This window comes from Euprymna scolopes, chromosome 11, assembly GCF_053919585.1.
Source record: "Euprymna scolopes isolate OS-2025 chromosome 11, ASM5391958v1, whole genome shotgun sequence".
NCBI classification, from domain to species: domain Eukaryota; kingdom Metazoa; phylum Mollusca; class Cephalopoda; order Sepiida; family Sepiolidae; genus Euprymna; species Euprymna scolopes.
Genome location: NC_136492.1, coordinates 74,415,928 through 74,429,551, shown reverse-complemented (window position 1 = coordinate 74,429,551; position 13,624 = coordinate 74,415,928). Strand labels below are relative to the sequence as shown.

Here is a 13,624-nt window from a genome sequence, read left to right as displayed (position 1 = left end):
TATGATACCATGCACCGGTTTAAAAAAAAAAAAAAAAAAAAAAAAAAAAAAAAGAAAGAAATTTATACATCTGAATTTATAATTCATGGCTTATGGTAAAGAGATACATCAAATTTGACTGCATAATCAGAAAGAGCACACAATTTTACATAAGAGTGCCAAGTATCATGAGAATAGCTTGAAAAATAAATAAATGGTGGCGAAATTACAGAATTTCTTGAAATGTTGAGGTCCGTAATTTAGCTCACTTTTTCTAAAGAAAAATGTCCACGGAAAAGCTTAAATATTGGCACTTAAAATTCTCATAACTTTTGAACTACTGATGGTATTTGCATAATTAAAACGGTTTTAACCATCTGTAGCAGTCACAGAGAACTATTTTCTTTGGTGTATCAATGTCCCCCTCTGAGTTCTCCAGCCACAGGCTGACCAATCAGCTAACAGGGTGCATTGATTCATCTACTCCTAAAAGTCTTAAGGGAATGTCAGCAGTGGGATCCGGACTACCAGCCTAGCAACATCTATCCTCTTTCATCTTTTGTCCACTGGACATCTTGCTATAAGCATTGACGGTCTCGATTAGAGACAACTGCTATCCAGCCGGGGACGACAAGGTACTGATTTGACCGACGACGACCTTAAAAGAACTTTCTTTGCCTTCTTCCCTTTTAGCAGCCTGACCTGCCAGTTCCTGCTACAAATAAAATACTCTTCACTGTTATTGTTTAAAAAGGAAGTTTGCGTTTCTTTTGTGCCTTGTTCTTTGATATAATTTATTAGGAAGGTAAAACAACTACCCCTCCTTTCTCTAAACATCTTTTACATAGCTCTTTTCAAGCAAGTTGATAAAATAACAATTATCTAAAAAGAAAAAGACAACTTGTAATGCTAATTATTGGAATTGCATCTTGTCTGAACAAAATACGAAATGAGTTATGTTTTAATAAAAAACACAGTGCTTGCTAAGATAGAGCAATGTTTTTTAATATGATTGCCCCTCAGGGCCTGTTGTGCAGGTGATAGAGACGTTGAATCTCTACAGTTCCAGGTGAGCATTGTCTGAAGATAGCGGTTTCAATCCTACTCACAGCCGGCCAGAGGATTAGTGGTGAGATGACAATAGCTATGGAAGGCAGTAATTACTGAAGATACAGTTGAAGATTCAACATTCCTATACCGTCGCAGTTAACAACCTGACGAAGGCCAGAGGAATAGTTAGTCAAAACGTTGTTAAACAACTATAAAAATAAATAAATTCTTCCCCTATTGTCAGAAACATCATTCATGGAATATGAGAATGGATAAAATAAGGGAAGCAAGAGTTACAAGACAGCTGAAAGTAAACCTATGGTCCACTATCTATTTTTCTTATAAAATTATATTTTTAATATTGATTGTACTTCAACCCCCAGAAGACTGTCACGTGGAACTGTTTTTTTACAAAGCACCTTATCTGTTGTGAAATGTGTCCACATAGGCCAAAACATTAGAACAACATCCAAGATGGAATCAATAGTGTGTAGAATTCAAGTAATACAAAATTAAACATTAAAAATTTCTCGTTTAAAATGGAAGGGTTTATTTCCAACTTGTAGGCATGATGAAAAGGTGAATATTTGCTAGAGTTCCCCTACCTTTTCCAAACAATTTTTGTGGATGCTTGATTCTGTAATATTTCATACATTTGACACCCGATTAATGGCAGAAACTACGCCTGGATTTATTCATATAATTTTTAAATTGACACAAACTGTCTTCTGAGTTTGGCATTATTTTCCAAAGATTGACCCCCCCTTTTTTTATTTTTTTTATTTTGTTGTTTTGCATATATTTGTAAGAATAAAAAGAAAAACCTTTAACATAGAATTCTCAGAAGTTTTTCATTGCATCTTGTACGAACAAAATACGAAATAAGTTATGTTTAAAAAACACTGATTGTTAAGATAGTCAACAGAGCAATGTTTTTTAATATGTTGTTTTAAGAAAAAACAACAGTACTTAACTGTCATATCAACGAGTGAAGCATGCATGGTCCCTCGTGAGTACACAGTGAATGAGGCATAAAAAAAAAAAATTTGCCCCCACCCCATTTAACCCCAAAAGTCCCCAGGGAACGTCAAATCCTGGTGAAAATGAACAAACGGTGCAGTTTTAGGCCGTAACATATGTAAATTTGAGTTCTGCACCAAGGGGGGGAAAAATAAAAAGATATTACCCCCCCCCGCCACTTTAGCCTCAAAAGTCCTTAAGGCCTTAACATATTTAAATTTGAGTTCAGCACCATGCAAAACTGCTAAATAGACATACACAGAAAATTTTGGACAAATATGGTAAAATAGTCCCCCAAAACGGAGTGTTTTTATTAGTCTTAAAAGAGCCCCTGAGGTATACCACCCAAGAGTTATCGTGAAGTATAAACAAACAAAATTATATAGAAATCAGTTAGTTACAACTTTTCAGAAAGTTTTATAAAAATCCAAGGCATCAATTTTTTTGAATAAGCACAAAAGTGTCAATTTTAACCATTTTAACATGAAAGGCATCCTTAGGGGTACAACCGGAGTTTTCCTAGAAAATCCGTTATATTACTTTTTTACTGTTTAATGTTTGTACAAAATTTCAAAAAATTCCAAGGCATAATTATTGAGAAAAGTGCGGACAGACGAATGGACAAGGGCGAATTTACAGGTCCACCCTCCTTTTGTCGGAGAACCAACAATAGTAATATCTTAAAAAATGAAAGTTCGAGTTGAAAATTATTTATAATTAAAAGTAATTTTTACGGAAAATTTGGGGAAATGGCATTTTCCCTAGATATGAACACCTTGAAGATTGCAAATATAGATAACAGGCTTATCTCTCTTTTCACCACTTTAATAGTTAACATACTGTTTTAGACCATAATGATAGCCCCCCCCCTTTTTTTTTTACTAAAAACACAATAGCAGTTGTACTACTTGAATTTTCGGAATTTTTGATTGACTATTTTAGACATGGCATGCAAGGACTGTTGTTTTTATTTAAGATCACATTGTAAAAAAAAAGAAATCGATCTGTTGACTATCTTTATCAAGCACCAATAACACTAGACAAAATGGAGCAATGAAGATTATTAGCTAATAAATTTATTCATCCAGCATGGTCGTAGCCAAGATTGAACTCACTACACTGAGTTTGTAGTGTAATTCAAATCTTGTCAGTAGCTGAATACTTGATGCTTCACCAGGGCTATCAAGGGTATTTTTTTATTGTGATGCCGTCACTAGATGGAGTGCCTACTATGGCTTAAGAGATTTCCATCTACCTTTGAGAGAAGGATAAATCGTGCCAGTTTCTCAACCTGGTATTTTACTTCACGGTACATACAGTGCCTCGCTTTCCCAAATGGTCACCCATCTGGTACTGGCCAGGCTCAATGTTGCTTAACTTTGGTGATCTGGCAAGAATTGGTGTGTCAAAGTGATTGTGCTGTATAGCTAATAAAAGACAAGATAAAAAACATGTCAAAAAGTACAGAAAAGTTTGTGTTTTATGGCATATACATCTTTTAAAGGTTATTAATACCAAAATAATGCCTATTGTAAACAATCCATTAAACACAAGTTGCTAATTAACTCATAGCTAGGAAGGTGTGTTGATGAACAACCTATATTAGTGGAAGATCTAAGGCGGTTGATCAGATCTTTAAACAGGTCAGGAATCAGTCAAGTGTTTGAACTAGATTTCGCCACCCCAATTAGAATAGTATTGCTGAACACACACTTATTGAATGAATGTATCTTAATTTGAATGAAACCAAGCACTGGGCTTTACGCATCCTCAAGAATGAAAATGAAAGAAGAGAGAAAAAGTCATGAACACCCAATGATTTAGAGAAACACTTGACTGCACAATGGAAAACGACATGGTCTCTGAAAGAAATAAACATAACGGTTGTGATAGGAGCAACTGGCCTAATAACAAGCAGCAAGTGCGTGACCCCCCCCCTCTAGTGCTGCATGTGAAATGACGCCACAAAAAATAGTGAAAAAATGATGAATGTGAAAAGTGTGAAGGGCCAACGTTGCTTTCACATTTTCGCCAAGTTTCATAAAAATCTAATGGATGGGGCAAAAGTTATGGGGTAAAAAGTGCCATTTTTTGCAATTTTAGGGTGTTTGTGACCCCTTTTGGGCTCCTGGGAATGCTGAATCCCAATGAAAATGGACAAACGGACACCACTGAAAACATAGGTCCCTCTCCGATAAATTAGAGAACCTAAAAAGAATCTTCAGAAATACTTAGAAGCAACCCCTGGAAGACCTAGCTGTAATGGAATACAGATAGCACCATAACGGGAACAGAATCTATTCTTACAAGAACCCAATAAATTCAAATCATAATGAAATCAAGTGGTAGCTCTAAGACGGAGCCCCTCAATCTCTTAAAATTAACCAAAGTAAAAAAAACAAAAAAAAAAAAAACAGGGTTTGAACTAGATTCCGCTACTAAATAAAGAGTAAATATACTTCTGATATATCCACAAAGACTTAAAATTTTTCAGTTGAAACTGATTTAGACTTTCTTTAGTTTTATTTATTTTATGCATATATACAGGGAGGTAACTCTTCAGTTTCATGAAATTCTATGAAAATTTATTCAGATTCATGCTCATGTTCAAATGAATGTCGGGAAGACTGTATAGCACCAATCTACCAATTGGGTCTACTAGAAAATCAGAATATTATTCAACAACCTTAGCTTATAAAACGAGTCCGAAAGGTTTGTTTTTGTTTATACAATTGATCACTACCAAAGAGGTTTGTTAAAATAACAGGGGTGCTTATTTGAAATTTACTTACTACACACACACACACACACACACACACACACACACACACACACACACACACACACACACACGAGAGCAAAATGTGGAACAAGGTCATTTAATCTCATGTGTAAACACTGCCCAATCTTCCGCTTGTGTAGAATAGGGAGGTGGTGTCATAAGTAGGATTTCCTGGTCCTAAAGTGAGGAAGTCTAATTGTATTGTGCCTATTTACTTGTCTGAGGGCAGAGTTAGACACTAGGTAGATTTTAACATGAGAAAATCTAACTTCTGAAAAAGAGGCAATCAGGATTGAGACAAAATTGCCTCAACATGAACGGTAAATCATTACAGCTACATGACCATCGAATATCGCTAGCAATATTAATACTCAGAATTAGTTGATTAAAAACTTTGCTTTATTCAAGAAAATTTATAAAAAAAAAAAAAAAAAAAAAAAATGGTGCTTGTAGTTGGAAAGAATAATCACCTAAAGATTAATTACTTATAAAGAATCCAGTGTCAGTCAACTTGGAAATGGCAGAAGCTATTCACGATTTGAAAGGCGCGGAGAAAAATGTAAAAAAAGGCAAACGACATTAAGCATACAAAGGTTAAACATGTTTTTAGCCTCTAAAAAATAAAAATAAAGTGAAAAAAAACTTTCATAATTTTTTTACAATAGCCAACAAAACAAAAAAAGGGTGAAGAAATAAATATAAAACAAAAAACGTTAACAAAGGCAAGTTACTCTTCTACCTACCTGGATAACTTTTGCGTTTTAACCTATTTTAAAACGTTTATCTACTTTGACACAAAAGTAGTGTCAAGTCTGTTATGACAAAAAAAATTTTTTTTTAAATGAAGATTTTGTTAGTTCATTTAGACCCTCGATAATTACATAAAAATCAAAAATTAAACAACCAATAGAATGTTACATTTTCGCATTTTATTGAATAGGTTTATACTAGTATTTTTGATTTTTTTTTAAGCGATTATCAAGGATCCAACAATATAGCTATCTGCCATTTTTTTTATTTTTTTTATCTCAATAGACTTTTGTTTCAAAGTAAATAAACGCCTTTAAAATAAGTTAAAATTCAAAAACCTTATGCAGGTAAGTAGGAGAGTCACTTATATTTTGTAACATTTATTTGTGATATATTGTTTTTTTTTTTACCCTCGTTTTGTTTCTTGGTTATTCAAAGAAAAAATGCTCAAACTTCATTAAAAAAAGAAAAGGTAGCAGTATTTTTTTTATTCTCTTCCCACCTCAGCATTTACTATTAAATTGACGATTCACGTATGTTTTCGGGTATGCTGAAAACGAATATCACATCTAAATTTGGTGCAAACAAGTAGTTTCCTGGTTATTAAGACGTTTATTATCCAATGTAATTCGTTTGTTTTTTTGGTAAATATCCAGATCCGCTACTACAGAACACCGACCACTCTAATTTGTTTTTCATAGGTAATTGAGGTCGCTGACAATGAATCTGATAGTCAAACTTGCAGCAAATTTACCGTTTGCATGGTATTAACCCCCGAACCCACGAATAACTTTCCATCATTTTGCAGCTTCCGTTTACGCTACGAGCGCGCGCTGCAGCATGAACGACCGCTTGCTTCACCTAGCAAACTGCCTTCTCACATGGCGTACCAATCAAAAAATTACGGACTGACATTTTTTTAATGACTTACAGTTAAAGAAAAGTACAACAAATTGTGGGACTTTTTTTTTTTGTCTCACATAGTTTTTAATGTGGTTTACAAAAACATAAGCACCAAACATCTTTATGTTTTTCATTCTTTTTTTTGCGGGAGGAGGATTCAATTATAGAACTTATGTGGCTTAATAGGTGCTTTTGCAGTTTAGTTAAACGTTTTTCCGTAAGTAACGCACCGACATTTACCAATTAGAACACCATTTAACATTTTCCGAAGATTTTACTGCGCGCCCCAACATCACATCCGCCCCCCCCCGCTCGCGCCCCCAATGTAAACAGTAAAATCTTCGGAAAATGTTAAATGGTGTTCTAATTGGTAAATGTCGGTGCGTTACTATTTGAAAATTCTATGTTCCAGGTAAAAAAAAACAACAGATAAATTAACCCCCCCCTACTCCAACTTGGAGTGGTTTCCTTTTCTTGTTTTATTTCTTTTTCAGCTAATTTTAAATTTTCCACCCAAAAAGTGCTATAATGTATTTTTGAAAATTGTCCTGGAAAGAAAAATCCCCTCCCCCAACGTAGTTTGCTTGGTGAAGCCCGGAAGCCGTCGTTTATGCTACAGCGTGCATGCGCGTAGCGTAAACGGAAGCTGCAAAATGGTGGAAAGTAGTTCGTGGGTTCAGGGGGTAAATACCATGCAAACGGTAAATTTGCCCCAAGTTTGACTATCAGATTCGTTGTCAGCGACCTCAATTACATGTAAAAAAACAAATTAGAGTGGTCGGTGTTCTGTAGTAGCGGATCTGGATATTTACCTTTTTTTTTTTTTTCAGCTGAAAAGTACTAATGCAATGCAGTAATGCACATGCGTGTGAGAAAACATTTCCTCCTCCCCATATTAAGAATGGCGAACGCCACAGACATTTATCAAGCAATACATTGGAAAATATATCTTAATATCGACAAAAACTACTTGTCTGTGCAAAATTTAAATGTGATATTCGTTTTCAGCATACCCGAAAAACCTACAAACGTTGCATTTTAAATGCGAATGTAAAAAGGAAAAGGAAATAAAAATTTACTAACTTCATCCGGCGCTGCCAGCCTCTGATCGGTGTACGCGAGTGGGGCTGTGAGGAATCTCAATCGTAGAATAAAAATATAATAAACTACGACAGGACATCGTCGAGACCGGCCTATGAAAAACAAGTAATAATAGCTTTCAAATTGTAAACGACTTCAGACATTTCCGAGACTGGATTCTCTGTCAGTACTCTGAACTGATTCTCAATATTAAAATACTTTAGGACTCATTTACAAGTATCAAAAAAAAAGGCAGCTTTTTCAATGTGACAACGATGTGTTTTTTTTTTGTTTTTTTTAAGCAGTGTCGGTCTTTTTGCCTAGAGAAAACGTGTCAGGAAAGAAAGCGACCCACGAGATTCACAGCTGTTGAAGGGTGGGTGGGTGTTAGTGTATTCTAATTGATGGGGGGGGGGAAGGAATAACTTAACGAAACAAACATGTAGAAGAATGCTTTAAAAGTACAAAGAGAAAAACAATTGTTTAAATAAACAGAAAGAAACAAATTTGGGGGCCAAATGTTGTATTATGGTTCACCGTTTCTGTCTTTGGTTCACGAAGAAATATTTCTAGACTGAGACAATTTGTATTTTATCCTAATCCAGAGTGGAGTGCCCCTTTTGAAGGAACTGCATTTCGATCTTCCGCTTAATTATGCCCGCATGCAACACATGTAAAATAAACTCTATCATGTGTTTCTTGTACGATTTTTCTTCTACTTGAAAAACAAAAAAGAAATGTTATATTCATTTTAAAAGTGTTCTTATTTAACATATGCCCTCCCTGCCAAGAATTTAAGGGTTTTTTTTTGTGTGTGTGTGTGTTGAAAGAAGAGGATTTTTGGAGGTGGATCATACTGAACCCCCCCCCCCCCAAAAAAAAAAAACTGAAGAAAATTTATAGATAAAACGGTAAAACCCGAAGCTAAGTCCTTTTCAGACAGAAAAAGAATATATATAAATAAATAAAGTGCTTATACAGAATTTGAACCGAACAGACTTTTATCGAACTAAATCTAAAACTGAAGTTAGGACTGGGTTAGATCAGTTAGTTTAAGATTAGGGTAACAAACAAATAAAGATTTGTGGCCAGCGACCTCAAATACCCCTAAAAAACAAATTAGAATGGTCGGTGTTCTGTTGTAACAAAAGATAATATTTACCTTTTAATTTATTTTAATAAATATGACTCTAAATACAGTTTTTAATTTGTAGTCTTGTCCTTACGTTCTTTCCTTCCACCAAGATTTCTTGGAATTTACTACCTTCCCCCCTCCAATAAATCTTAACTTTTTTTGCGCTAACGCCAGTGTTGGGGACGAGGGATTCCAGTTACATGTGGCATTGTGGCACATTTCGCCTTTTTTGGTAAAATTTTACATTAAGGTCCGTCTCACGTACGTACAAAATGGCCACCCGTGATAACATAGAACTACATGGTTTAATATTTGGAAAATTACTTGTTTTTCGTCGAATTTTAATTTTTCGCCAATACTACATTGTGACAAGGCAGTTTGGTACGCGAGTGCACATTTAACAGCCTTCGTTTATGCTCACGCGTAGCGTAAACGAAGGCTAGGCTGTGAAATGAAAAATAGTCCCAGAGTTTAGGAGTTACTACCATGCAAAAGAAACCAAACAAAAAAAAACCTTTTTAGCCAATAAACACACAAAAAATACCCCCTCTCTCAGGTGGCCAGAAAGTGGGTGCTCATTTTAAGTTAACTTTATATGGAAAAGTGATCACCACCTTTTGAAAAAGTAATTTCTTCATATCATGAAAACTTTTTTGCGAGGGAAACGGTTTTCAGATTCGTTTTTAGCACACCGATATCTACAAAAAAATATTTTGTTATATACGGACGTGAGACGGGCCTTCAAGTAAAATACCCGATTTATTTTATAAAAACAAGATGGCCGTAATTTTTCACTTACTAACACGATTATAGTTTTTAATTTTTTTTTATTATTAATTCAGTAGGCACCGCCAAAACTGGGGGGGGGGGCAGGTCAGTACTTTTTGACGGACCGTCTTTTTAAAAATCTACCAAAAATCAGGTAATTATCCGATCAATACGAAATTTTCAGCGATTATTAGGAGAAGAATGAACTTTATAACAGTGTACTTATTTTTCATAAACGATATTTATATATATATATTTTTTTGCTTACAACCCCCCCCCCCCTGTTTTGAAGTGGGAACAAATATGCTTAAAATAATCATCTGAAATTGAACAAAACATAGTGTTGTTGTAAGGGACAGAATTATAAATTTAAAAAAAAAAACAAAAAAAAAAAAAAACAAAAAAAAAAAAAAACAACTTGTTTGCATACCTTATTTTGACGTCTGAATATCAGAACTTCGATTGTGTTTAATTATCCCGCTTTTGTTTTGAAGTGTGAAATTCGGTGAATATGTTAAGTAAAATAATTAATTTATGTTAAGCAAAACAAAAAAAAATTTTTTTTAATATTTATACGAAAAAAGCCATTTTAAAATTTTTGATAAATAAATTAACAATTTTTTTTTAGCGAGCCGAATAATGCATGACCATTATTAAACAGCGCATGCTTTGAATAATCGATACAAAAAAAAAAAAATTCGATAAATATTGTGCCCTTTGTGTTAAAAATAGCATCATTTTTTTCGATCCCGTTTGAAAACGTTTGCCGCCTTTCGACTACGGTGGACCAAACGCGCTGAAATATTTTTTTTTTATTCTGCTTTAAATTGCCCCCCACCCCATTTTGGGGAGCCTGGCCCCCACACACATACACATTAAAAACCAAACTCATACAAATGGTCACCCATCTGGTACTGGCCAGCCTCAGCTTAATAATACATTGAAATTTTCGTCACTGAAAAATAAGTTTTTTTGGCCTGTTTGGTCTTCCATAGTTTTCTCCTTATCAGCCGCAAACGTAAACAGAGTCGCGAAATCGACGCGAAATATCTGGTTAGCTATATGAATAAGTGGAATTATTTGAAATTCAGGTACTTATATTATAATATTTTTGCATATTCTCTTAGAAAATCATCCTAAATCTTAGTTAGACAATAAATAAATAAATTAATTATTTCAAAAACCTTTTTTTTTTAAATATTTATGTACGTTTTTTGTGCAAGACAAAAAATGTCAATTGTTAACTTTTTGGGAAAATTTAACATTTAAAATTTAATTAAAAATAGTAGAAAAAGTTTTACATTATTCTGTTTTCTATATGATAAAATTCAGGGTTTTATCTTTCTGGAAAAAAAAAGTTACTCAGAAATAATGGATTTTAATAAATGTAATTTAGTTTTAAAAAACAACAACAACTTGATTTTGCGGCCATTTTTGGCGGTGCCTATAATTCAGTGATATTTAGGTAACTTCGACTGCATAATTTGGAAGCTAACGTTGTAATTTATTAGAATTGACAAAAAAAAAAAAAATCAGTAGAAACCATCCATTTATCGACTAAAAAATTTCGTACTGATAGTGTAGAAGCGACGAAAATCCTATCTAAAAACATGCTCTTTCACTATAAAACGATGAAATCGAATTATTGTCCTTGAACTTGTTTAAAGACGGTGACTATTTTTCTGGCAAAGTTTTTTTGTTTGTTTTTTTTTTTTTTTTTGCGGCATTACACGTGTACGATGAAACTTGTCAAAATTCAGTTAAAATTTCTTTTTATTTAGTATAATACTGTTTTAGTAAAAATAAATTGTTTGGAAGTAACGTCAAAACCCATTTCACTCTAATTTAGGTGATTGAAATAGGATTTAGTCATAAGTTTAACGACAAATACCGCCCCTTCCGTTCGAAAAGACATTCTTTTTCTTTAATTTAGTAAATATCTTTTTCGCGAGAAGGAGATTGTCAATTAATTAAAAGGTTTTCCTGAATTTTAGAAGTCGATATTTATGCAGAGAAGGTACCGTTGCTGAAATAATGACATTATTTAGAAACCCATTCTTAACATGAGAGGGGAGGGTGTTTTATAACTATTCTGTACTTTCAACTAACAATTTAATAGAAAAACATATCGTAAAACTTGAAAATACCATAAGAAAAATAACACGATATATTTTCTATCTAAGTACATAGATATTTTTATTTTTTTTTTACCTGGCCTCATATTTTAAGAAAATCGAAATTAGGAATTAATTTGAAAAAGAAATGAATTTGGAAGATAAATTTCTCTTTCATGTAAAATTATATAGTATATTACAAAAACTGGATTGGATATTAGTAGATGTATTCCTCTATTTTTTCTTACCGTGCATTTCGTAGACACTGATGTAAGTGATTCCCATGGCCATTGACCAAATGACGACATTACACAAATCCGCATAACTGAAGTCGTTTTCATGGATGGCCAATCCAATGTGAACGGGTATCTTTTGCAGTTCTTTGGCATCGGCCCGGATCCGACCCAGGGTCGAACAAGAAGAAGGATTACCCGATGGGGACACCTTTTTGATGATCTGATGTGACGTATTGTTTGTGTAATAAGAATAATACAAGGAGAGAAAAAAGCCGCTGGGTCGCAGAAGACCTCCGCCACGACCAGTGACAAGGTAGCCAGACCGGAAAAAAGCCTTTTGACACCAAGAGTTGACACAGAAGATTAATGAGAGAATGTAGTGGATCAGCCTGAGTAGGAACCTGTACAGAAACATGGTTCGAACGATGCGACCGGCGTACAGGTGAGAAAAATGAACGGAGCAGCCGGTTGCAGTAAGCACGACATCAGGAAGCCATTGTTGTAGCAGGACCGGGCAAATTGCGGAGGACTTATTTCAGAATAACAGAATCAATGATGGAATAATGAAATGAACGATTGGCGAATTATCTCCCCTTGTTCTCATTAAATAAACCATTAATCTGGAATATTGATAAATTGGTAAGGAACATTTATTCAATGATAGATATTAACAGATTTAAACCGTGATATTACGGTAGCCACGTTTAAACTCTCTCTCTCTCTCTCTCTCTCTCTCTCTCTCTATATATATATATATATATATATATATATATATATATATATATAAGAGCGAATCTTCAATCTTACAAAACTTTCATAATAATTTGTAAGAAAAGAATTTTTAAAGAAGAAAGGAATAATAATAATTATGGTCAAAAGTAAGAATTCTGAATTTGTCCTTTTATTGAAAGGGATTAAATAGAACGAGGTAACATTCACATGCAACATGACCTGGAAAAAATAAATTGAGGACATTGCAAAAGCAACTGCAAATGGCTAAAAAAATTACCCACAGCTGTACCTCTACAAATTCACCAATCGCCCATGCATTGAGTATTGTTGCCACATCCGGGATGGTGCATGTACCACTAACCTCTCCCTCTTGAGCAGGGTCTAAAAAAAGAGTCTCTAATCTAATAGGTGCCGCACTGTCAACTAAGCTACAACCCCTATCCTATTGTTGCAATAGTTGTTCTGTGGTTGTTTTACAAGCATTTTAACGAAATGTAGTCTGATGAACTCATTGCACTTGTGCCCCCCGGGTGCCATCTCAAATCATCCAGACCATGACACCCTTACCTTTCAGATTTTTTCCAAACTTTTACCATATGTTGGTATCATAAAAACTAGGGAATCCTGAAAATTTGAGTTTTTAACTCTTAAGCAATTTTGGTATTTTACGTATATCGCATTGAGGCTCAAATTCGCGAAATTATGAAATTACGTTTTTGGGCATAAATCAATTTCTAGACTACGTAGAACCTTGAAAATTTGCATGGACAAAGTTTTCCACACGAGGAATCCAAAAATCACGTTTAAAACCTCTGAAAATGAACTGTTTCTGAGTTATTGAACTTTTAGTCGTGTGAGCAGTGCCAAACAGAAACTGAAGAAAGTGATGTCTGATCACTTCTCCAATGCCCTCAAAAGTGTAGGTGACAGTAGGATAGGTTGATGGTCATCTTCTGTGAGGATAAAGTCCCAAACACCTGATCTGCAAAGCGTTTTTATGAGCTTCCCATTGGAACAAAATATGCTAAAAAGCCATTTAATATGGGTAAAACCAGGTCCTCTGAAGGGGCACTCT

The 13,624-nt window shown here is 34.3% G+C and overlaps 1 protein-coding gene across 1 annotated transcript in view; it reads right to left on the bottom strand.

Annotated features, from left to right (window-relative positions):
• Nucleotides 1–12,386, bottom strand: part of LOC145287910 (dehydrodolichyl diphosphate synthase complex subunit nus1-like) — a 60,182-nt gene extending 47,796 nt beyond the window's left edge. Inside the window, exon 1 of the mRNA XM_080135858.1 lies at nt 11,830–12,386. Coding sequence (XP_079991984.1) covers nt 11,830–12,232 — 403 coding nt within the window. The 5' untranslated portion in view covers nt 12,233–12,386. The remainder of the gene's footprint in view (nt 1–11,829) is intronic.
• Nucleotides 12,387–13,624: the final 1,238 nt, after the last annotated feature.